The 25233-nt window shown below is 64.6% G+C and overlaps 1 protein-coding gene across 14 annotated transcripts; it reads right to left on the reverse strand.

The window, feature by feature from the left end:
- Positions 1–312: 312 nt before the first annotated feature.
- On the reverse strand, positions 313–22352 carry Palm (paralemmin). Of its 14 annotated transcripts, none has more exons than XM_071604831.1 (9): positions 22201–22352; positions 12942–12993; positions 12690–12770; positions 12417–12581; positions 9598–9748; positions 8315–8336; positions 7461–7523; positions 5263–5394; positions 313–2206 (listed from the first exon to the last, which is right to left on the reverse strand). In XM_071604831.1, the coding sequence occupies exons 2-9, from the start codon at positions 12977–12979 to the stop codon at positions 1680–1682; spliced, it is 1179 nt and encodes a 392-aa protein (XP_071460932.1). In that variant the 5' UTR covers positions 12980–12993; positions 22201–22352; the 3' UTR covers positions 313–1679. The 14 variants fall into 14 exon arrangements, with proteins under 14 accessions (XP_071460932.1, XP_071460955.1, XP_071460934.1 ...); XM_071604854.1 differs by having other exon boundaries at positions 12417–12544; positions 22201–22318; XM_071604833.1 differs by lacking the exon at positions 22201–22352 and adding an exon at positions 21971–22030.
- Between the last annotated feature and the right edge of the window lie 2881 nt (positions 22353–25233).

Here is a 25233-nt window from a genome sequence, read left to right on the forward strand (position 1 = left end):
CGAGTCCAGCCAGGGGACAGGGCAGGGTGGATGTGGGACTCAAGGGCCCCCCTGGAAACAGGAACAAGTCTGGCCACCCAGGAGCCGCCCCTGACCTCCAGGTCTTACCTGCTCAGGTGCTGCAGACAGGTGTGCAGAGGCTGGGATCACCCCCTCCCACCAAGATGGCCAGGGAAGCCCCGGATGAGGGGACAGCGAGGGCAGCAGCTCACCCTGGCCCTGCGCAGCTCCTTTTATGGCTCCCGCCGGGCAGGGCCCCACCCTGGGCTGGCCGCACCCTCGCGCCCGGCGAAACCCAAGAACTCCAGGAACTGGGCTGTTCGCACTGTTTATTTGCTTCTCTGGGAAAGTCGAGAACATCGGGGCCTCATCACACATCAGAAGCAGAGGGCAGCAAGGGCACTTGAGCGGAGGCTCGCGGCTCGAGGGGCTCGGGCAGATTCGAGGGAGGAAGAGAGGGTCCCACGGCCACTGCCCAGGCCACCCCCAGAGACAACCCCTCCTCCCAGCTGCCGGAGGGGCTCCATGCAGCCAGGACCCAAGCTCCATCCAGCCTGGTCCCTGCAGTCACCCTGTAGCAGCTGACCGCTGGCCAAGAGAAGGCCCAAGTGCGGGCCCTGGGCTGGAGGCCTGGTCGCCAAAGCCAGCACTCAAGGAGAGGGCTCTGTGAGAGTGGGCACGAGTGTGCCTCCGGGGCCTAGCAGGGCCGGCCCCAGGCAGGGAGCCCCTGCCACATCCAGTGAGGGCGGTGAGCAGGCTCACCCTGGGCTGGGTGGCCCACCGGGTCTCCGGCTCCAGCCAGGGAGACCTCCCGGCCCAGAAATGCTCCAAGCCCAGCAGAGCCGGCAGGTGGGGCGGACTTCTTGGGTATGGTTAGGGGAACCCAAGACCCTGGTCCAAGCAGGCTGGACAGGAGGCCAGGAGCGGCCACTGGGGTCCCCAAATTAGCACCAGGAGGAAGGAGGTCCCAGTGGGGGGACAGAAACTCAGGACCAGAGCAGCTCATGTGGCCCTTGTGCAGGGGGCAGCTCCTAGACCCCGGCCTTCCCTGTCTAGGAGACAGCTCAGGGGTGACAGACCCCTCCCAATGGGGCACATCCCCCCAGTCCTCGCCCTAAGTGCCATCGTCCACTGGCTGGGCCTGTGGGGGTACATGTCAGGCTGAGGATGTCCAGAGGAGCCCGTGCTCCATTCTAAGACCTCAAGCCCCATAAGAAGCGTGGCCTCACCCAAATGCCCAGGGATGGGGGCCAGCGCCTTTGGCAGGGCCCCTTAGAGTCCCACTACCAGGCCCCGGGACCCCTCGGCTCCTGGTCCCCTCAGAAACTTGTGGGAGGTGGCAGGAAGGCACAGGCGGCTGGCCACAGGCCACACCAACCAGGACCCTGTGGGCGCGAGCCACATGGCGAAGCTGCCGCAGTCTGGGGTCCTCGCTGGGGAGAGCAGGCCAGCCCGTTTCTCTGCACCAGTGCACGGCTCGGGGTCCAGGCTGAGGGCGGGGTGTGCCGGCAGGCGGGGCCCCGTCCCTCCTTCAGTGAAAGAAAACTCAAGGGACGTGAAGCAACACGCAGGTCCTGGGCCCGTGAGGTTTGGGTGCAGGGTGGGCAGGTGCCGGGAGGGGCCGGGCTGGCGGGAGTCTGGTGTGGAGGGTGGGGCCAGGGTCTGGGGGCCGGGCCGGCTCACATGATAGAGCAGCATTTGCAGCGCTGCTTCTTCACGTCCAGGTCCTGGGGGTCGCTGGTGGTGGCCTCGGGCCCCACCTGGTCCTCCTCCCTGGAGCCTGCGGCGCCAGGGGGCTCGGCTGCGCTGCCATTGGGCGGGGCGGGCTCCTTGGTCTCTGCCGCATCCTCGATGACCACCAGCTCGGCCGTGATGGCGTCCTGCAGACCCAGCACCTTCTTGGTCTCAGCCTCATCCTCCACATTCTGGTAGCCCATGAAGATCATGGTGACCGGGGGCTCCTGGCCGGGCTGGGTGCCCGGCGGACCCGAGGTGGCCTCGCCAGGCTGCGCCTGCACACCAGGGATCTCGCGCCGGGCGGGCGTGGACCGGATTGCCTCCACAGGCCCCCCGGCCTCGGCTGCCCCAGCTGTGGACCCCGCCTCGCTCAGAGCGGCCTCGTCTGCTTTGTGGAGGAGCTCGTCCACCTCGGAGGAGCTCAGTGGGTGGACGCCGTCCTCGGCGGTGCCGTCCAGGGCGTGGACAACTGCACAAGAAGAGACAGAGGTGTGAGTGGGCTCCCAACAGGAAGCAGATTCCCTGACGGACAGCTAGAGCCCTCAGGCTGTGGACGCAGCCAGCGGGTGCACAGAGGAAAATCCACAGCTGCCTCTGAGGCAGCCTGGGAGACAGGGATGGGGCGTCACCATCTTGCATTTTGAAACTGTCCCATATTCTTCAGCCAGCCAGCTCCTGTGCAGTCACCTGGCAAAGCAGGTGACACAGTTTGGACCCGGAACGTCCCCCAAAGGCTCCTGTGCTGAGGGCTTGGTCCCCAGTGAGCAGTGTGCAGAGGGGGGTCTCCAGGAAGAGGGTGGACCTGCGGGCTCTCCCCGTCACTGGGGTGATCCCCGGAAGGGCCCACAGCTGAAGGGCTCATGGGAGGTGGTGGAAGTTGGGGGGAGGGAGTCCTTGGTCTGTACCCGTCCCCTTCCCTCTCTCCCCCTCTGCCCCACCTCAGCCCAGAGCCATGGAGCTGCTGACCAGCGGCTGAAACCCCTGAACCATGAGCCAAAATAAATATCTGCTCCTCTGAGCTGTTTTTCTCAGGTAAACTGTCACAGCAGCAGAAGCCAACACAGTAGGCCGGGGTTTTTCTTTCCATCGTAAAGATGGCAAGAACGAGAATTTAAAAAGGGAAGCCAGGGCTAGACCCCGTCACTCTGGCAGCCAGGGCTAGACCCCGTCACTCTGGCAGTCTGGTCCTGGTGTGCAGGGTCCACATCCTGGGGGCAGGAGGTGAGAGCAGCAGGGATTCCGGACTCTCCGGTCTCTGGGTGCCCTGGGCGGGCCCTGAGTGAGCCGTCGGCCATTCAGTCTTCCCTCCCATAGGTGCCTGGACGGCCGTCCGGTCTCGGGATCTGACGGTCCACACCTCCACCCTTTCCCAACTGTGCTGTGCTCCCTGAGGACCAGGCTTCAGCCCTAGAAGGGCCCCTGGCCGTGGGCGACACCCGCCGCAGACCAGAGACCTGCACCCCCTCCTAGGAACCAGCTGCCCAGGGTGGCACCTCGTCCTGACCCAGGGCGGGGGTCCTGCACCCGGATGCCAGGAATGTCTGGGAGGGGTCCCCGCTCCCAGGACAGAGGGTGGGGTGCACACTGCCCTGAGGCAGGATGTGAGCCCCAGGCTGCCACGAAACGGCTCAACTTCCATCCCCAGCAGGCAGAGTCCAGTGTGGCAGGTCTGGGGTCCCCGGGGTGGGGCGGGGACGGGGGCAGGCCACCTGGAGCTGGGTGGGGTGGGCAGGTGGGGGTGCCAGGAGTGCCTGCCCCAGGCCACGGGGCCACAGCTGGGGCTGAACCAGGCCTGCACTCATCTGACCCAGCTGGGCTGGCATCAGAGACGCCCCGAGTCACAGCTGCCTCGCAGCACCCAAGGCCTTGGCACCAGAGCCTTGCCAGGCACCGACACCACTCGGGCAGCCCCTGTGGCTCTCGTGACAAGAGCAGCGCTGATGAGGCTGAGGCACATGGAGCCTCCCCCACCAGCGGGGAGCACGCGGCACTGGGGCCTGGAGGCCAGAAGTCCCCACCAGCCAGCCCTCCTGAGCCCAGACGGGAAATGGACACCCGTGCCACACATGGCCTGGCCGCCTGCAGGGCGCTCTCCCTTGGCCAGGGCAGGAGCCAGGGGCACTGCAGCATATCCCACACTGGGGGCCACCATCAGGAGCCTGTGACCCAGCTGCCGCGTGGAGGGACCTGAGGACCTGTGCTCAGTGACAGCCAGACACACCGGCCACATCCTGTGACCAGTGACAGACTGGACCTGGGGTGCAGGGCTGGAGGGACGGGGGCTGCTTGAGGGGCTGGGCGTCCCTGTGGGGGATGGAGTGCTCCCCATGAACTATCGACCCGAGGCGTCTCTCTTCCAAGCTGACATTCCGTGATATGGGATCAGATCCAGAGGGACGAAGGCTTTCCGGGCCCCCTCCTCCTGGGCCCCTGCCTCCTGGTGGCATCCCCGGCACCTGGTCCCTCCTGGCCCCTGGGTCAGGCACCCTGGGTTGATGCATGACTGTGTTTTGTGGTGCTGGGGATGGAACGAGGCCCTCCTGCCTGCTGGGCCAGCACTGACCACTGGACACCACTCCCCATAAGGCACCTGAGAACCAAATCAGATTTCAGCCCCTCCCTGCCACACCTGGGGCTCCTGTTGTCCCTCTGGCCCAGTCCCTCGGCCCTCCTCAGGCCTCTGCCCACACTGAGGCCCTGCCGGGCACTCCTTCCCACTCACTCCTGAGAAGCCCCCACCAGCCCCAGCTGGAGACTCCCGAGGCCCCTGTACATCCCTGGGTCTTCCAGGAGTTTTGTCACAATAAGATCACTTAAAGGGCAACCAGGCAGGTGGCGCAGGCCTGTCCTCCCAGCTGCTCAGGAGGCGGAGGGAAGAGGGCACAGACTCAAAGCCAGCCTGGTCAACATACTAAGGCCCTGCCTCAAACCGAAAGGGAAAGGGCTGGGGTATAGATCTGTGGCAGAGCAGCCCTGGGTTCAATCCCCAGAACTGCAAAATAAACACATTAATCAGTCAATTAAAATAAATAAGTGAAGCAGGGCACAGAGCGCACACCTATAATAATCCCAGAGGCTCTGGAGGCCGAGGCCGGAGGATTGCAAGTTTGAGACCAGCCTCAACAACTTAGGGAAACCCCTGTCTCAAAATCAAAAAGGTGGGGCTGGGATGTGGTTCTATGGTAGAGCACCCCTGGATTCAATCCCTAGTACCAAAAATATTTTTAAATAAAATAAAATAAAATAAATAAGTGAGCAGCGAATGGGCTCTGGAGGGGCTGGGCCGCACCCCCAGAGCTTGGAAGGGGACTCTCCTGAGGGCTCCTACTCCAGCCGCATGTCTGCAACAGGGTCCGGCCACAGCATTTTCTGAGGGAATGACCGTGTGGGCCACAGCCAGGGCCCAGGGCCTCAAACCCGTGGCAGGGGTGGGGGCACTGGGCCCTGCTCCGTGGGCCTGGCTGTGCTGAGCCCTGCCGGGGCCTGCACCTGGCGCTGGCTGGAGGCCGGCAGGCGGGGGCGTACCTTTCGTCTCGTCCTCGTAGACCTTGATGCCCTGAGGAAGCGGCTCCCGGGGGAGCAGTGTGGTGCTGGACAGCACCCGGGTCTCCCCTGTCACCTTGTCCTTCTCCACAGTGATCTCAACTGAGTACATGGCTGCCACGAGAGGCACGGGTTATGCCGATCCCGCCCTCCCTCGTGCCCTGGGGGCAGCCGCCAAGCCAGGGGGGGGCAGCGCAGAGCCAAGCAGAGACGGGTGCCGGGTGCCGGGTGCCGTGTGCCGTGCGGACCTGGCCTCCCCCGCTCCACAGCCTCCCGGGCCTCCCAGTGCCCGGGGCTTGGGCCCGAGTCCCTCTGCTGGGCCTTGGAGGCCCATCCTGCCTTCAGCCCCACGGCCCTGGTCCTCCCCTCTGCACCTGGAGCCCTGCTGGCCACCAAGCTCATCTCCACATCCAGGCTCCACCCCCTCCCGGGGGGAGCGCAGTGGGTGGGAGAGGCCCAGCAGCCCAGCCCCCAGCACAGCCTGACCTCTGTCCACCCAGACCCTCTGCACATCTTGCTTCCTCCACCAACTGGGCTGACTGCAGTGTGACGCTGCAGGACGTCAGAACTCGAAGCTGTGGCTCTGCAGCCAGCCTCCCACTGCTGCTCTGTGAAGCCGTGGAGAGGAGGGTCCTCGAAGCAGCTGCCCCTGGACAGACCTCAGCCCCGGCCCCCAACCTGCCCAGGCAGGAAGGAAAGGTGCCCAGTGCTGGAGCCATGGAGCAGCGCCTGCAGACCTCACCTGCAGGGACACCAGAGCCAAGGCCCAGGGCCTCTCGAGCCTGCTGTCCCTCAGCCTGGCTCACCTGGGGTACCCCCCAAGCCCTCAGCCCTCATGGTCATCTGGGTCTCCTCCTGCCACCTGGCCTCTGGTGCTCAGGCCCAGCCCCGATCTCCAGGAGGACCTGGCCCTCAGCTCCCTCACCCCCAGAGCCCAGGCCCCACTCACCTGCCCTGCATCTGCCCCTGGGCTTCCACCCAGCCAGGGCGGCTCTGTCCTTCTGGGCCTCGCCCCTCTCCCCCCACTGCAGGCTCCTGGCCCAGTGGGGCTGCAGCCTCCCACATCCTACCTCCTCCACAGTCGTCCCACCGTCCGCCCTGGACTTGCAGCCACCCCTGCCCTGGTCCTCAGCCTTCCTCGGCCGAGTCCTCCCAGTGCCCTGTGAGTCTACGTTCTTGGCTCTGTGTTCTTAAATTGTAGAGTGAGTTGCCCCCACTCTGTGTCCCTCCTGCCTGGCATACAGCAGGTACTGGATAATGCCGAGCGAGTGACTGTTATTTAATCTCTTGTCCTTGAGTGGCCTAACATCCCTGTCCCTGGACAGCGACTTCCCAGGCCACCCACACTGTTGGGCAGGTTACACGCTGCACAAAGACAAGGGCCAAAGGAAAAAGTGGGGGGGACCTCACCTGGGTGCCACAGGGCTGGTCTAACGGGCACAGGCCCTAAAAGCACCCTGCACTCTGAAATGCTCCCCTGGGCCTCCTGCCACCATGTAGGAGAACTTCAGCCTCCCCGAGACCCCCTCTCTCAGGGCACTGTCACACCCTAGTCCCCCTCATAGGTCTTCACTTCTCTTCCCAACTCAACAACTTCTCTGTGTTTTCTCAGGACTTGTCACTGTCTAGTCCTGTGTGGGACCAGGCCAGCCCTGGGTGCAAGGCCCTGGGTGCTCAGTCCCCTTCTGGCTGGCAGATGGAGCATGGCTCCCCGTGTCTAACCAAACAGGACTGAGCCTAACCCGGGCCCCGGGCTGCCTCCAGGATGAGGTGCCCTCTCTCACGCGGTCCTGCTGCCCGACGCCCCAGAGGCCAGTGGGATTTGCAGCCAGTGTCCTCAGCCGTGGAGTGGGTGCAGGCCTGTGCCCCCCCCACCCCAGGGGCCACCTTGAGGTTAAGAGGTACAGAAGCCAGGGCACTGGGTTAAAGTCGCCATGCGCGGGGCCTGCCTTCCTGGGGAAGCCTGGCCGGGGTGTGGCCCAGGGCCAAAGCAGAGGATGCCGGAGGCCCACCCCCAGCCCAGAGCCTCAGCCTCAGTCCAGACACCACCCCCGTGACCACTGCCCACTTCCGACCTTGCCAGGGCAGGTCTGGGTCACCCCTACCCCACCAGGCCCCGAGGACTGAGCTGTGGTCTGGTCGGCGGCAGGACACAAGGCCGGAGCCTGGGTACCACCCACCTGCCTTCACCATGGGAGAGCCTCCGATGGTCCGCACAGGGGTGTTGGACACCTGTTTCTCGGCTGGGCAGGCAGGGTGGAGAAAGGGCGGAGAGAGAAGGTCACACAGCCCTCCACAGGCTCAACTCACCGCAGGTACATGCACCCAATACCTGGGACCCTTCCATGCACTGGGCCCCCAATACCTGGGCCCCTTCCATGCACCTGGACCCTGATGCACACAGAGCCCCCCCCAAAGGAAATGCCAGGTTGGGTTCTCACGCCTCGGCTCAAACGACTTTCACAACGTCCCGAGAGGCTGCACGGATTTACTTTAATTATTAATTCGACAGTCGGTCAAGGAGACCCTCTTCTCATGAATAATCAATTAACACACCACAAATCAGGCCTGAGATAGGTGGGCTGCCCCGGCCACGGGGGGCTGCCCTGTGCTTTGCAGGGAGACAGGCCCACTTAAAACAGGCTTCAAAACGGGACTGGTGTTTCACAACTCACCGAGCTTGGACTCACTGAACGTAATGCACTACCATGCTGACCTCTAGACTATGTCCCGCGTCATGGCAGGTGAGTGGCCCACGCCTGTCATGCAGCGGCCACCACGTGGCAGGAACGCTCGGCTGGACGGCCTCAGCAAGCCGGGACCCACCCGCCACGGCCGGGTCTCAGTCCCGCGGCGGCCTTGGTCTCTAGGGCAGGATTTCTGCCCCACGTTACAGACCCAAGAACAGGCCGGCCCGCCCGCAGGGCCGTGGCTGGGCCCCTCCCGCGGGCGTGGTGAAACCGAGCGGAGACCCGGCAGGCAGAGCGCGCCGCCCCCCGCCCGCCGCCAGGGGGCGCGCGGGCCCCGCGCCTACCTTTGGGCGTGCCCGGCGGGGTCTGCAAGAAAGAGGCAGAGGGTCAGCCAGCGCCCGCGCGGCGGTCCGCCACCCGGTGCGCCTGTTTCCCGTCCCGTCTCTCCCGGCCGTCACATCCCCTGGCGTTGGGGCCGGAAACGTGGGAAGTGGGGGTGTCACCCCGCCCAGGCCTTCTGGTCCCCCACCACTCCAGGGCTCCACTCCCGACCAGTTCTGGGGTGGTCTTCCCTGCCCAGCGGCCGTCTCCTGGCTGCTCCTTAAGCCTCACCTGAAAGGCTGCTCATCTCTCCCCACAGGGGCTCCGGGGTCTCTGGCCCTCCCACCAAGCCCCCTCTCTCAAGTGGGCAGGGGCCGGCTCCCGGTCTCCAGGAGGAGGAGCAGGAGCTCTGGGCATGCTCACTGCCCCTGAAGTTGCGGTCCTGCTCAGGGTCTGCCTCTCCCCAGGAGGCCCGCCGGCAGCAGGGGCAGCCGGGAGTGCGGGCTCACCTCCCGCGACACCCGCCTGCACATGTGCCGTCTGCCTGCAGAACTCCTACTCAGCCTTCAGATCCCACACCCCCAGGAAGCCTGCCCAGCCTCTTGTGAATCACATGCTTCCTTGGGTCCCACATCTCCCTCTTCCTGGTCTCCCAAACCAGGCATGGTCAGCAGGGAGGGTGGCAGACCAACAGGACACAGCTGCAGCTCCCTGGGTCAGGGGCCGAACTGACCCCACAAGACAGGGGTGCAGGGAAGGAGGCAGGCCCCAGGGCCCCTGAGCCCACTGGGAGAGGCGTGGGGCACAACGTACACAGGTGCTGACCCTGACTTGGAGGTCTGTCTTAACATGTCTGCTCCAGGGCAGATCCCAGAAGCAAAGGCCAAGCCAGATGGTGGCCTGGGGCCAGGCTCTCTCAACCTCCCTGGGCCTGGGGTTTGTCTCTCATCCAATGGGACACTGCTCCCCCCTGGAAGGGCTGTCCAACACACGGAGCGCCCAGCACAGGGCCAGGGGCTCAGTAGGTGCAATGACAGGGGGCATCCATCAAAACCTCCCTCCCTGTGGGTCTGGCTTCATCTAGGGCTTGGCCCACCACTCACTGAGCCCTGGTAATGTCCCTAGCTAGTATTCTAATAGCTCTTGCATCTTACAGACGGGGAAACTGAGGCTCAGAGAGGCCAACATGTCCCAGGCTGCACAGCTGGGCCTCAAACCCCAGCACCTGCTTGGATCTGTGCTTGGGCCACTGGGCATCCGCAGAGGAAGGGGTCAGAGCCAGGGATCTGCCCACTCATCATCTCACCTGTTCTGGGCTGCACACCAACTCCCCCCGGGGCTGCTCCTTGGCTGGGCTTGGGGCCAGGGTCCGGGCTGGACTGGGCGCTGCCTTGTCCTCTCTCAAGGGGGCAGGGGCCGGCTCCCCATTCTCCAGCACATCGATTTCCCTTTCCAGCCTGAGGAGGGGCAGGTGTGAAGGCCTCTGTGTGCCGGGGCCCTTCTGGCACTTTCTGCCCGAGGACCAGCTGGTTTTGACTTTTCCTAACAGCGCTGCACCACGGTGTTCTCATCACACCGCTTGACAGTCGGAGAAACCGAGGCACGGCACAGGGTCCCGGGCCAGCAAGGAGCCACCGGACTCGCCCCAGGGCTGGCTCGGCACTTCCCTTCACAGTTGGCTGCAGACCCCCCCCTTCCACTCAGATCCATTTTTTTTCCCCCACAGGAAACACTCTCTCTTCAGGGACAATGGAAAAAAACGTCACTTTCTGAGAGTCAGGAGATAATGGTACAAATAAACCCAGTGAAAACCAAGCCAGGGTGGGAAGCACAGCGCCGCTCAGGGACTCCGCTCAGGCCTGCCACCCGCTCCCCAGGCCACCGCCAGGCCGCCCCCAGGGCCACCCCCAGGGCCACCCCCAAGACCTCCCCCAGGGCTGCCCCCAGGCCACCCCCAGGCCGCCCCCAGGGCCACCCCCAGGCCATCCCCAAGACCTCCCCCAGGGCTGCCCCCAGGCCACCCCCAGGGCCACCCCCAGAGCCACCCCCAGGCCATCCCCAAGACCTCCCCCAGGGCTGCCCCCAGGCCACCCCCAGAGCCACCCCCAGGCCATCCCCAGGGCCACCCCCAGGCCATCCCCAGGGCCACCCCTAGGCCATCCCCAAGACCTCCCCCAGGGCTGCCCCCAGGGCCACCCCCAGGCCGCCCCCAGGGCCACCCCCAGAGCCACCCTCAGGTCACTCCCAGGCCACCCCCAGAGCCACCCCCAGGCCACCCCCAGGGCCACCCCCAGGCCACCCCCAGGGCCGCCCCCAGGGCCAAGACACAAAGACCCCCAGGGCCTCCCGGCTGTGCTCCTGCCTGCAGGGGGCGCCTGCCAGCCCCAGGCTGAGTGAAGCAGCCCCAGGGATTCCTGCCTCCCTGCTGGGGAGGGGAGGAGGCCGCGAGGGGGGACCCTCAGCTCCCCCAACTCACCAGACCCCACATGCCTATCGTCACCACCCACCACCCAGGGCCAATCCCCCCACATGCTTCCTCTCAAACCAGTCGGTCAGGACTCTGGCCAGCTTAGGTCCAGCACATGGGCCTTTGTGCTGGGCCGCCTCTCAGGCCCCTCCCCTGGTGGAGGAGACACTTGGGATTCTGGTCATTTCTCTCTTCCCTGACACCATCACTCCGGTCACTCCTGCCTGCCCGGAAACTCCAGGCGCTTTGTCCCAGCAGGGAAGGCCACTGGCCCCATCCTGCCCGCCCCGCCCGCCCCGGGCTTCCTGCAGGCCTAGCTGCCCAGGGCCCAGCACCGGCAGGACAACGCAGGGAGCCAGGAGGAAACTGCAGTCCTGTGCTGGGGCCACATCCGCCTCCTTCCCAGCCTCTTACACCTGGGGCTGTTGAGAGCCGGGTGGGGGTCCCTACCCCGAGGCCAGCAGGGCAGCCTCAGTCCCCACGGCCCCGACCCCTGCGAAGCCTGCTGCTCCACGGCTGCCCACGTACCCTCAGGACAGCCCCTCGGGGCTCTTCCCTGCCCATGCCTCGGCCAACCTTGGTCCTGGAGCCAGTGATCCTGACTGCTCAGGACCCTGTGCCACCTGACCCCCCACCCCTGGCTCCCGCCCAGAGACAGACCCTCCAGCTGGGCCTGGAAATGGACCCCAGACATTGATGGACCCTAAAAAACTTGGAGAAGGACCCTAGGAACTCGCTTGGAGATGGACCCCGGGCACCCACCTGGAGATGGACCCTAGGAACTCGGTTGGAGATGGACCCCGGGCACCCACCTGGAGATGGACCCTAGGAACTCGCTTGGAGATGGACCCGGGCACCCACCTGGAGAAGGACCCTAGGAACTCGCTTGGAGATGGACCCTGGGCACCCACCTGGAGATGGACCCTAGGAACTCGCTTGGAGATGGACCCCAGGCACCCACCTGGAGATGGACCCTAGGAATTCGGTTGGAGATGGACCCTGGGCACCCACCTGGAGATGGACCCTAGGAACTTGGTTGGAGATGGACCCCGGGCACCCACCTGGAGATGGACCCGGGCACCCACCTGGAGATGGACCCCAGGCACCCACCTAGAGATGGACCCCGGGCACCCACCTGGAGATGGACCCCGGGCACCCACCTAGAGATGGACCCCGGGCACCCACCTGGAGATGGACCCTAGGAACTCGGTTGGAGATGGACCCCGGGCACCCACCTGGAGATGGACCCGGGCACCCACCTGGAGATGGACCCCAGGCACCCACCTAGAGATGGACCCCGGGCACCCACCTGGAGATGGACCCCGGGCACCCACCTAGAGATGGACCCCGGGCACCCACCTGGAGATGGACCCTAGGAACTCGGTTGGAGATGGACCCCTGGCACCCACCTGGAGATGGACCCCGGGCACCCACCTGGAGATGGACCCCGGGCACCCACCTAGAGATGGACCCTAGGAACTCGGTTGGAGATGGACCCCGGGCACCCACCTGGAGATGGACCCCTGGCACCCACCTGGAGAAGGACCCCAGGCACCCACCTGGAGATGGACCCCGGGCACCCACCTGGAGATGGACCCCGGGCACCCACCTGGAGATGGACCCCTGGCACCCACCTGGAGATGGACCCGGGCACCCACCTGGAGATGGAGCCCTCCAGGAGCTGAACCTTCTGCTCGTCCTCCTGCATCTGCCTCCTCATGTCCTCCCCATCTGAGGCCGAGGAAGGTGTCCCCTCCAGCAGCCAGCGTTCCCGCAGGGCCTTGGACTGTGCAGCAGGGGTCAGGGTCAGGGTCAGGTCAGGACTGGGGTCAAGGACACAGTCAGCATTGGGCACATGCTCAAGCTTAGGGTCAGGAGTGGGGTCAGGGTCGCCACCCACGGCCTCCATGGCCGAGGCCCCTCCCTCGGACCTTGAGGTGCTGCAGCTGCCGCCTGTCCTCCTCCAGCTGCCGGCGCTTGCCCTCGATCTCCGCCTGCCTCCTCCGCCTCTCCTGGTCGGGGGAGTCGCGGGGTCAGCCCGGCTGGCCACAGGGCCCCACGCCCTCCCCGAGGCCCCGCAGGCCTGTGTCCTCTGGAAGTGAGGATGGCGCTGGGCCTGCCGTCCCGCCCAAGACCCCCGTCCCCCAGTGCCCAGCCTCCCGTCCCTGGTGGGCAGGACTCACGGCAATGGCCTGGAGCCGCTCCTGCTGGGCTGAAGCATCCGCCTCGAGGACCCTGGGGTGAGACAGGTCACGCTGGTCCACTCTGCTTCCAGCCAGCCCCTGGTTCTGCCCTTGTGCAGGGACAGAGTCTTGCTACTGACCCTTTCCCCTCTGGAGAGTGGGCCCTTCCCTGCCCCTCAGAGGCAGCGGTCACTCTATCAGCCTCTGAGGTCATTAACTCACTGGGCAAACCCTCCAGCGCCCTGGGCAGGGCCAAGGGAGGGACAGCCTGAGGGAGGTGCACAGGAGGTGACAAGCCCTGCCCGCCGATGGGTCTGGGAAAGGGGGGCGGTGAGCCTGGCCGGGGGACGCACAAGAGTTCGCCAGACACACGGGCCAGGGAAGGGCACTGCAGGGAGCAGGCTGGGGTCAGGGTCAGGACTCTTGCCCACCCAGAGGGGAACCAGGGGAGTGAAGGAGCCACCAGACGGCCCCCTGCCCTGGGTAGAAGGCCCAGAGAGGGTGTGACACCGAAGCACAGCGCGAGTCCTGGCTCTGGTCAGGGAGCCTGCACAGCCGTCTCCAGGGCTGGTGTGCAGCAGGTGCTCAAGAAGCGCACATTGCCACAGGCACCCAGGGACAGGGCTCTGAGCTGCTGGAGGACACCTGGGGAGCTCCTGCTCCCCGACCCTGACTCCGCCCAGCATCTGCTCTGGCTGGCCAGGAAGCTGCCTGCAGTGGCAGCCTGGTGAATGTTGGGGACGCTGGTGGCCTGTCGCCTCTGCTGCTGCAGAGCCAGAGAGCCAGCCGCCTTGGGCCTGAGGTAGGGTCCCACTGTCTGCCCCGAGGCCAGCTGCCCGGGCGGGCCTGGCTGCAGGGGAGTCAGGCGCTGAGGGAACAGACCCCCCAACTGCCGTCCTCCCCTCCCACCCCTAACCTCTCAGAAACTGAAGACTGTCCTTGGGCCTGCTGCTGTCCTCAACCCCCTTGGCACGTCAGCCCTGGCGCCCACCAGAGTCCTCCCAAGAGCCCGGTACCTCTCTGGGCCTCAGTTTCCCCATGTGCTCAAGTGAGGAGTGACAAGTACCTCTAGTCCCAAGACTTCCCCTTATATCCCAGAGTTGGGCCAGGAAACAGTTCCCAAGCCCCACACCACGCTGGCTCCACCTCAGCCCAGCCTGGGAGGCTGCTCAGGGGACAGACAGACAGCCCAGCTGCGGTCCCTGGCCTGCCCAGCCTCACCAGGACTGTGGAGTCGCCCTGCTCCCAGCCCAACAGGTGACCCCGCCCAGACCCTCCCTTCCTGGCAGGCAGCACCTACCGCTCCCAGTGATTCCCAGGGGCCCATCTGTGGCTTCCCATCTCCCTCTCGGGATGCCAGGTTTGGCGGATGGGGCTCAGGAAAGGTTCGATCCAGTTTTCTGACTTAAGGTTCTTCCTGAAGAGCCGGGGCAGCTACAGCTCTGGGCCTGCCCTGCTGTGGTGCAGGCTGGGTGTCCCCATTCTACTCCCCCCAGAGATCTCTCCTCCCTTCCTGCTGGCCCCACATTTCCCTGCGCCAGCCCAGGCCTCTACACCTCCTGCTGCCTTAGCCTGGCCCACTCAAACAAGGCAGCTTCTCAAATGAGAAGGAGGCCCCGTCACTCCCTTGCCCAAAGCCTGCTTGTCCTGTCACTCCCAGGATGGAGCCAGTATGGAACCGGGCAGGGCCCAGCCTCTGTGGCCTGTCCACCCTGCCCCTCTGGCCGGCCCTCCTGTCATGTGGCTCCACACGCTGTGCAGAGCTCACCCCTGAGCAGGGCTGCCTCCTATTTGCTGGGTCCCGCGTGGCTGGAAACCAGGTCCAGAGGACAAGACCAGAGGTGGCCGAGTGGCCTCCAGCAGTCACTGTCCCTGAGAGCCACACTGCAGACTCCCTTTCCTGTTGTGGTGCAGCAGGCAGAGCTGGGGGGGGCTACCCAGGCCTCTCAGACCCTGCTGCACACGGGCCGCACGAGGTCGGCAGTCAGGTGGCCGCTCAGAGCGCACACAGGGACGGCTGTGCGGCCAGCTTGCCAGGCTGGAGACAAGGCGGGTAGTGTCCTTGCTTGGGCGGACTGTCCCCTGGGCCAGGGCAGGGGAAGGTCAGGCCCGGAAGCGCATTCCCCTCCAGTCCCCACCCCTGTCCCCATCCCAGACTGCGAGCCCAGACAGTGCGCCCCTCTCCCTCCCTCCCTCCCCAGCCTGGGGGCGCCACAGCCACCCGCCGCCGCCGCGCCCCCGGTGATGGATGGAGGGCCCGCGGGAGGCGGTCGCCCTGGCAACGCGCTGTCCCCATGGCAACAGGGAGGCCCGGCACGCGGGGGTGGGGCCAGCGCGAGCATCTCCGCCCCCAGACGTGGCTGGGGGGCTGCGTGGCTTCCTGCCGAGGCCTCAGGGGCTGCCTCTAGGGTGCGGGGTTTGTCCACCCCCAGGCTGCAAGAAGGGTGGGCTTCCCGGCCCCTCCGACATCTACCAGGAGGGGCGAGGGGCAGGATAAAGACAGCGAGGCGGAGACTAGAGGCCTCATCTGCACACCCTGGCAATCGATAAAGGAAAAGGGCGCTGAGCACTAGTGCGGTAAAGTGAGGCTGTCCTCCTGGGACGCCCTGCCTCGCGAGGACACTGCCCCGCCTCTTCACCCATGAGGGACTGAGGCTGTGGAGGGGCCAGGCGGCTCTGCGACCCGAGGCCCGGCTCTGTCCAGGGCCAGACACAGCCAGGCGCCCCACGGCCGGGATGCGGGGTCTCCTGGAGGCCTGGAGAGGCGGGGCCCCATCACAAAGGGTCTTAGTGCCGGAGGAGAAGCTGGTTTCGCTAAAGGCGGCCGCAGCCCCCGGCTGTGTGATCCCAGGCAACCCACTCCTCAGCCTCTGAGCCTCGCCTGCCTCCGCTGGGCAGTGGGCAGCAGCTCTGAGCCGCTGGGGGAAGATGCTGCACCTGGGTGCCCATCATCCGCGTGGGCAGGCGTCCTGTCCGCGCACTTATTTTAACGGCGCTTGAAGCAAAATCTGGGCTCGAGCGGTGCTGTGGGCGGCTCAGGACTCGAGGGTGTGGACTGAGGCTGAGAGATACTCCAGGCTCCAGGAGATGAGCTAATGGGGACCCAGCCCAGGGACAGCACGCAGGGGCCTCCACTTCGCAGAGCACGTGTTTTTTAAAGGTCCAGAGAGGTCATGCCACAGGCCCAAGGTCACCCAGCGGGCAGGACGGCAGTCTGGAGGTGTGGGGGTGTAGTGCGTCTCCCCACAGGGCTGGCCCGGGCAGCAGCACTAGGCTGGCAAGAATGTGAGGGTCCCATCCCAGGGCCGGCACTGGGCCCAGTGTCCAGAACATTCCTGTGCTAACTGAAAGAAAACAGCTGACAGTGACCTTGGCCATGCAGTGGGAGAGTCACGTGGCCCCGGGGAGTGAGGTGCCCAGAGCCCCTTCCCACTGTGGGCTGGTGAGGGCAGGCCCCATCTCACCTCTCTGGTCCCCCCTGGACTCCCAGGACCGTGTCCACCCCCTGCCCTGCTGCATCCCCAGCCTCCCCCTCCCCCAGACCAGCTCTTTCAGTCGGGGCCTTGCCCCTGGCCCCATGGGCTCAGCCTCTTCCTCCCCTCCTCCACCTGCAAGCTCAGCCGCACAGCCACCTCTCCCGGGAAGCCCTCCTGGATCTCTGGCCCCTCAGCCCTCCTCAGGAGGGTTCCCAGGGCCCCACAACACCTGTGAGAACAATTCACCACCCATGGAAAAATCTAGAAGCATCACCCCAGGGCAGAGGGGGTCAGGGCAGGCCACAGACCAGAGAATCCAATCTATTGCCCCCGGCCTGGGATGGGGTGGGGAGGAGCTCTACCCTGCCCTGGCCCTCACAGCAGGGAGGGGCAGCCGGCTGAGACCAGCCCCAGAGGCCACCTCCTCACTCCTCAGGCCAGCCCTCCCCAGACTCCCTGGCCTGGCTGTTCCCCAGAGGCCACCTCCTCACGGAGCCTCCCCTGACCACCTAAGTTTTGCCCCCAGCACCTCCAAGCCCCCAGCCCACCCAAGAACACAGGATCCAGACCACAGACCAGAACCGCGGAACTCAACGATCTTGCTTTCTTCCTGTCTCCCCAACAGGACAGGGCTGTGCTGTCCCTGGCACACAGCAGGCACTTAATGTCTGCTGGACCAGTGAGCAATCTCAGAGGAAGCCCCCGACCAAAGGGCCCCTGGCCTCAGCCCTGCCCTGCCACACACCTGCCACCCCAGGGCCACCTGCCCTTCACCACATCTTCCTGCTGAGGCTCTGTCCGGCTCACACTGAGCCAAGGCAGGGTCCTCACCCAGCCCAGCACCCACGAGTGACAGCGAGTGAGGATACAAAGCACCAGGCATCTGCAGGTGGACAAATGGGTACAAGTTGTGGCCCATCCCTGGAGCGTCCTCACCGTGAGCAGGAGCGAGGTGGCACTGCTGCAGTGTGGACGGGCCTGGGGGCCTGGTGCTCAGTGAGACCAGACACCGGGGCACCGTGTGTGACAGTGAGAGGAGGGTCCAGGACAGGGCCGCAGGGCAGGGCTGGGGGGCAGGGCCGGGGGGTGACAGAGTGCTGTGAATTGGGGCTAGTGATAGTCACGTCCTCCCGGGGGACCCAGGGCTGCCCACAAAGCCCCCCGAGTTGCAGGTACGCCTCAGACTCACACCCGAAGGGGACCACTGCCCTGTCCCGTGGTGCTGGGAGAAGCCAGGCCGTGGCTGTGGCCTCCGAGGGGACTCTCCTGCAGGAGTGTCAGCTCCGTGGCTCTTCCTGACTCCCGGGTGGGGCTTCCACCAAGGGCGGGGAGGGTGCTCAGAGGCTGCAGATCTTGGAATTTCAGGTCAGGGCCACTCAACCTGAACTAAGAATGTGAGCTGGACACTGGACATGGGTCAGGAGGCATGGACTGGAGCCTCGGCCAGGCTGAGCAGCTCAGTGTGGCTGACCCATCCAAGCCTACCTTCCCCCTGGCCAGGCCAGGCTGGCTGTGGTCCTGCCACCCACGTGGGCAGCATGAGGCCCTTCCTGGGGCTCTGGTCAGAGTCATGCACACTAAGGAAGGGCACTCCTCCTCGTTCTGTGACAGGGGTCACCAGACTCTGCCCAGGCTGCCGCCGTCCACCCCAGGAGGCTGCAAGTCTGGCCATCCCACCTGCACTCCTCTGACCGTCTGCCTGGCTGCCCTCACTCTGGCCCTCACCAGCCTGGCTTACTGGGCTCCCCAGCCCAGCTCAGGTCGTCTCTGGGACCAGTGACCAGCTCTGGCTGCCTCTGAATTCCTGCTGGAAACCCCTGGCAGGAGACAGCCACCCTGCCTGACTGCTCCTCACACCCACACCGCCACACAGCCACCATCCAAGACAGCAGGCCCCTGCAAGGACCCTCCTGGGCAGGCTGCCCATCCCTGTGGGAGCTCTAACCACCACGCAGCTCTGGAGTCAAACCCAGGAGCAGCAGCCACACCTGTCATCCCAGTGACTCAGGAGGCTGAGGCAGGAGGATCTCGAGCAAGGCCAGCCTGGTATCCCCAGTGACACCCCATCTCAAATAAGATAAAAAGGGGCCAGCGGCACGGCACCCGCCCAGAGTGCACGGCCTGGGTACCAGCCCCAGCACTGCAGGAGGGGAGTGGAGAGGAGAGGCAGGGAGGAAGGGGGGAAGTCCTACAGTCAGGCCTCCTACCTGGCTCTGGTGGAGATGCTCTTGTCAGAGCCCCAACGGGCCCCTTCCTGGACCTGCCCCTGGTACCTTCAAGGCCCTTGCTCCTCTGCTGCTCAGACACTGCCCACAGCTCCCCCGGGTACAGTCCAGGCCTGCCAGGATTCAGACCACAAACCAGAGAATGTTCTCATCTTTAGATGCTTCCCACCTCGGGGCCTTTGCACACGCGTGCACCAGGTGCACCCTTCTGTCTGCTGGGTAGACCCTTGAACCATACTTCATAGAAAAGGCCTCGGTGGAAGGGGCCAGGAGACCTTTCCCACACTACTTCTTTCTTGGTATCGGGATTGAACTCAGGGGCGATTTGCACGGAACCACATCCCCAACGTGTTTTTGTTTTTTTTTAATTTTGAGTCAGGTTCTTGCTAAGCTGCTGAGAACCTCACTGAGTTGCCCAGGCCTGGAAGGTGAGAGCCTCCTGCTTCAGCCTCCCAAGTTGCTGGGTTTACAGGCGTGGCCACTGCACCCAGTTTTCCCCACACTTCTGACCAAGCTGGGGGTGGGAAGGTCAGCAGGGACGGCTGTTACATGAGCAGATGATTGTTTGGGTGAAGACAGGGCAGAAGAAAAAGTCAGTTGTTTTTATTTTTAACATTAAAAAAAAAAAATTTATGTGGTGCTGAGGATGGAACCTGGTGCCTCACGCATGTGAGCCCCAGCCCCAGCCCAAAAAAGTCACGTTTTTTTAAGAACATCAGCCCACTTTCCAGCTTTAAGGTCCAGGTCCCAGGGAAGGACCTGGCCACAGGCTGAGGCAGAAATGCTGGCCCTGGGTGGTATGAAGGCACGGCCTCACCCCACCTGACAGCACTTAATTTTCCTCAGAAGAAAATCAGCCACAGAAAGCAACATGCCCAAAGATCCCCAGGGAGCCCCGCTTCCGAAGGAGTCATAGAAGTGATGGGGAGGGGGCTGCATATGCCCCGGGTCCAAGAACCCTGCCAAGGCTCCCTTCGGCCTGGCTCAGAAAACTAAAAGAAGATGCCAGTGTATCTGATACCCTGGACCCTCCAGACCTCAGCCCTCAGACCCAGGAAAGCACCGAAAAGCTCCCGGGCTCCCACCCTGAGGGCTCCCTGGCTGGGTGGTCTCCTGAGGCTTCTTGACCTCTCTGGGCCTGTTTCCGCACTGGCCTGGCTGCCTGCGTAGGAACCAACAGGTTCACCCCATGAGGTACTCAGAGCTGGGCCAGGGAGACAGTCAGTGTCCACCGAGTAAACAAGCCGGCCACTCTGCCCATCCTGCAGCCCCTGGGCTCCCAGTTGAAACTAAATGCCCTCCCTCTGGGGTAGAATGCTACATTGTTACCAAGAAAACCAGAAGTTGTTGCCGCGACATCAGAGCCAAAAAGCCCTGCGCAGAGAGAGCGGTTAATGGAAGCTGGTTGTGACATTCAGTCCTCACTGGATTCCTACCTTAACCCACCAGCTTCTTGGGAGGGAGACCTGCGATTTCGAGCTGCAAGGAACCAGCCAGCGCCCCAGCAGGCCTCCCTCCGGAGGTCCCCGCCGAGGGCAAGGAGGAATCTGGGGCAGCCCGGGTCTCCCAGGGCAGAGGTCCCCAGCCCAGCACCTGCTCACTGCATCCTGCAGCTCACTGGATACTGGCTGTTTCTGTCAAATCCTCACATTGTTAATGAAAATTCATTTAAGCCTTAAACTCACAGCATTTCCATGTCCTTCAGAACTTAAATGTGATTTTTGAACTCTCCATCACCCTGGGGGCCGCAGCACCCAGCCACACTCCAGGGTGGTGGGCCAGGAAATCGTGGTGATGGTGAGGTCAGCTGTCCCATTCTGGCTGCCCTGCCTCCCTCCAGGCCCACAGTCCATCTCCCCCCACCCCCGTGGAGAAGGCCCAGGAGTGAGGGCCAGGTGTCCAAGACAGGGCTGCCCCCAATGAAGCCTCTCCCTACCTTCTGTCACCAGGGAGCTGGAGAGAGCTTTTTCCACGGCTGTCCACAGCTGCAGACACCCAGCCCTCCTTCCACCCAGACATAGCAACTGAGGGCCCCTGGCACAGCTGACCTATGCCCAAGAAGCTGCAGGGCTAGTGTGGGAGGTACTGTGTGACCCTGGGGCAGCTGCTATCCCCCTCTGAGCCTCAGGATCTTCAGTGGGGAAGGAAAAGGGCGGTGGGAAAGGGAACAATAGGGTCCAACCGGCATATTCCCTCAGCCTGCTCCTCTGGGTGGGTGTTCTCCCTGCCTCCTGCCCCTGGGCAGCCCCCTCCCATGGCCACACCCTGCCCAGGCCCTGCTGTCAGGAGGCCTGAGAAACTCCCCTGAGCCAAGAGAGCAAAGCAGATAAACAGGCCGGGGAGGGGACGGGAAGCAGGCAAGTCCAGGCCCTGGCTCCCCTGAGCCCCTGGCTGGGCTCCCCTCCCGGGGCGGTGGGGGAGCAGGCCAGGCCTTTGTCTGGTGTTTCAAAAGCAGAGGACACAGGGTGTCTCTCCTTTCCCAGGCAGGGAGCCTGGCGGTGGCTCCCACCCAGGCCAGGGTGTGGCGGGTCACGGGTGGATCCCGGGAGGAAAGTTACCACTTAGAAAACACAGCCAGAGGGAAGGCTGGGGGAGTGACCTCTGGCCTGGACAGGCTGGCTGGACTTCCATGCCAGCCCCGATGGGTGGGAATGGGGCCCCAGAGGGGGGCACTGCTGGCCCTTTCACAGGGTACACATCTGGACACAGAAGGTGCGTCCCCCTCCACTGCCCATGCAAACCCATCCGGCGACCTCGGGGGGCCACCTGTGTGAGTGAGGGGCCTGGCCGCACTCTCACTGAGAAGAGGGGACTGAGCCCAGAGTGACCAGGCACACTCACTGGGCACCTGCGTCCAGAACACTCTGCGGCCAGCCGCTGCCCGAACCCCACACGGAGTCAGCTGCCCACTGCCTCCAGACTCCAGGACTCCAGCTGCGGCCCCCTCCAGGCCCTCTCGGCCACACCACTGGGTCCCCTTCTTGGGGAAAGGGGCTCAGACTTCCAGAGGGGCGGGAACCAAAGCCAAGCTTCCATCTGGGAGCCGCCTCAGCCGCAGGGAGGAAGACCAGGAGGCCCCTCCCGCCCGCACAACTCACGACAAGCCCTGGCGCCGGACCTGGGCCTGGGCAGGGGCTCAGGACACCTGGCAGGCCCCGGGAGCGCAGGGTGGGGCAGGACTGGCCGAGCGCGAATGCGCGACCGGGGTGCCAGCAGCGGAGCTCGGGCGGGGCGGGGGAGGGGTGCCTGGCCGGAGCCGGCCAGTGCCATTTGGGGAGGGGTCGTGCGGCTCCCTGAGGCCGCCCACCCACAGGTGGCCCATTCTTACCCGGGGGACGCGGGCGGGCGGGCGTACGCCTCCGCCGGGTCCCGGAAGCCCCCAGCCCGGCCCCCCTCCCGCGGCCCCGGGGTCTGCAGGGGAGGCCCCAGGAGTGGCCCCTTGGAAGCGGGCCGGGCCGGGAGCCGCTCGGCGCCGCTGTGGCCGCGCGGGGGCCGCGACGCCCCCACCCGAGGCAGGCGTGGGGCCCTCCGGGTGGCGGCCCGCGCGCGCCTACTCACTCCATCTCCGCGCGAGGTCAGGTCCGCGGTGCCGCTGCGGGGACGGCGCGGGCGGGCGGGCGGCTAGGGCCTGGCGGCCGGGGCTGCGCGGCGCGGGGGCGGCACCGGCGCGGGCATCGCCGCGCGCGGCGGGTATTGTCCGGGCGCGGCCGGGTGGGCTCGTGCGCGCGCCGCGCTCCCCTGCGCGCCCGCGCTGCGCCTCCTGCCGGCCGCCGCGGGCCGGCGCGCCGTCCCCGCAGCCCGAGGCTCGGCCGGCGGTTCCCAGACGGCTCCCGCCCCCGCCGCCCCCGCCGCAGCGTCGCACCGCGAGCGAGCGGCGCCCTCCCCGAGGTGCCAGCGGGGCCGGGGTCGACGGGCCGGGAGAGGGGAGGGAGCCCCGGACGCCAGGCCGCCGCTCCCGGGAGCCAGCCCGGAGGCCCCGCAGCCCGCCTCGGGTGGGGACCTCCGCGGGGACAGGCGGAGCGGCAGAGGAAGGACACGGCAGCCAGGGCAGCCTGAGGCCCAGCCGGGGCTAAGGTTGGACCCGGGCTACCGAATCCCAGGGCGCTGCCCAGAGTGGCCGAGGCGGCCACAGGGGAGAGGCCGGGGCCTGTCTTCCCAGGTGCGTGAGGAAGCCCTCTGGCCACCCACAGGCCCACCCTCTGGGACCTGGGGCTGCAGGCTCGGAGAGCTTCCAGAGTCCCAGTCGTGCTGCTCTAGGTGCTGGGTAAATCCGTGCTGCTCTGGGCTGCAGGGAGCAGGCCTTGCACCTACTAAGCACCTGCTGTGTGCCCTACTCAGGTTAGGAAATGAGTGCTTCCTTGACGCCCTTCCTAGACGAGATGCCCAGGCTCCATGGCCCTGGAGACCCTGGGCTTCTCAGACAGAGGGTCAGAGACCTACTCAGCCTGCTTCTACCTCTCCCCACAATTAACCGAGACTCACTCCCCAGGGGGCTGTGTTTTCTGATAGGAGAAGAAAAAGACATGACCAAGATTTAATCTCTCCACTGTATAAAGAGCACCAGAAAATCAATGACAACAGCAAGGCGACAGTATCATCATTCATGAGTCCTCACAGACTGTTGTCCAAAGACAGGGAAATCCATTCAGACCCTTATGGAAAGACCCTTCAGGGTCACAGTCCAGCAGTTCTGTGCCAGACCCTCTGCTCTGCAGCCCCAGACAAGCTGGCTCCCCTTTCTGGTGAGTTCAGGAAGCCTGCTCCTCAGGGTGCCAGGAGCTTCTTTCTGGGAGTCAGTAGAGCACAGTTATTTGTTTTAAAACTGCTGTCAAAGGAGAAGGAAATGAAACTGACAAAATTAGAGGCTTCAGCCCTGGCCCCTTGCTCCCTTTCTGTGTGACCTGATGAAGGAGCTTACCCTCTCTGAGCCTGTTTCCCCTTCAGTCACACATGGAGAAAAACAGTGCCCACATCCTCCACATACCTGTCACTGCAGGTGATACTGGTCCCAGCCCCACAGGCACAGGGCTGCCAGAGGTTTTCCACGTCTCTGCCTCTGTGCTCCCCATGAGCTGGGGAAGGTGGGAGCAACGCAGACCAGGGTACCCTGGTGCTGACTGCACCATCCTCGGTCTGAGCCCTGGGGACCCTGACACACCAGACAGCCTAGAAGGCCACCAAGGTCAGCACTGAACTATGTTTATGCTCTGCAGATGACCAGGAGCATGTGTGCAGCCAAGGGCACTAAGAGGTGGCCAGACCAACGGCAGGTGCTGCGGCCTCCGTGCACTGCCCCGGGCCTCCCACAGCAGCAGCCCCAGGTCCTGCAGGTGGGGCTTTCTCCTGACCCTTGGCAGCCCCATGTACAGCTCCTCCTACGGCTCCCTGGGTGGGCAGGCCAACAGAGGCTGCCGCTCAGGACCCTCCACACCGGGAGGCTGGTCTGCACCAAGCTCCTTAGGCATTCCACACTCACGCCCCCTGTCCCTGCTCTGTCCCCTCTGTGGCTGTCTCTCTCCTCTCTCTCTCTCTGTCTCTCTCTCCCCTCTCTATGTCTCTCCCGTCTCTGTCTCTCCCCTCTCTGTCTGTGTCTCTCCCGTCTCTGTCTGTCTCTCCCCTCTCTGTGTCTCTTCTCTCTGTCTGTGTCTCTCCCATCTCTGTCTCTCTCCTCTCTGTCTGTGTCTCCCCCCTCTCTGTCTCTCTCCTCTCTGCTCTCCTGTCTCTCTTTCCTCTCTGTGTCTCTCCCGTCTCTCTCTCCCTCTCTGTCTATGTCTCTCCTTTCTCTGTCTCTCTCCTCTCTGTCTGTGTCTCTCCTTTCTCTGTCTCCTCTCTGTCTGTGTCTCTCCCGTCTCTGTATGTCTCTCTCCTCTCTCTCTGTCTCCTCTCCTCTCTCTCTCTCCCTCCCCCCTCCTCTCTCTCTCCTCTTCTCCCTCTCTCTCCTCCCTCCCTCCCTCTCTCTCTTTTCTCTCTCCTCCCTCCCTCTGTCTCTCTCTCCTCCCTCCCTCTCTCTGTCTCTCTCTCCTCCCTCCCTCTCTCTCCCCCTCTCCCCCTCTCTCTCTCTCCTCCCTCCCTCTCTCTGTCTCTCTCTCTCTCCTCTCTCTCCCCCTCTCCCCCTCTCCTCCCTCTCTCTCTCTCTCTCTTCCTACTGTCTCTCTCCTGTTTCTTTCTCCTGTCTCTCTCCTCCCTCCCTCTCTCTGTCTCTCTCTCCTCCCTCCCTCTCTCTCTCTCCTCTCTCTCTCTCCTCCCTCCCTCTCTCTGTCTCTCTCTCCTCTCTCTCCCCCTCTCCCCCTCTCCTCCCTCCCTCTCTGTCTTTCTCTCCTCTCCTCCCTCTCTCTCTCTCCTCTCTCTCTCTCCTCCCTCCCTCTCTCTGTCTCTCTCTCCTCTCTCTCCCCCTCTCCCTCTCTCCTCCCTCCCTCTCTCTGTCTTTCTCTCCTCTCCTCCCTCTCTCTCTCTCCTCTCTCTCTCCTCTCTCTCTCTCCTCCCTCCCTCTCTCTCTCTGTCTCTCTCTCCCTCCTCTCTCTCCCCCTCTCCCCCTCTCCTCCCTCCCTCTCTCTGTCTCTCTCTCCTCTCCTCCCTCTCTCTCTCTCCCCC

This window comes from Marmota flaviventris, chromosome 1 (genome assembly GCF_047511675.1).
Source record: "Marmota flaviventris isolate mMarFla1 chromosome 1, mMarFla1.hap1, whole genome shotgun sequence".
Taxonomy (NCBI): Eukaryota; Metazoa; Chordata; class Mammalia; order Rodentia; family Sciuridae; genus Marmota; species Marmota flaviventris.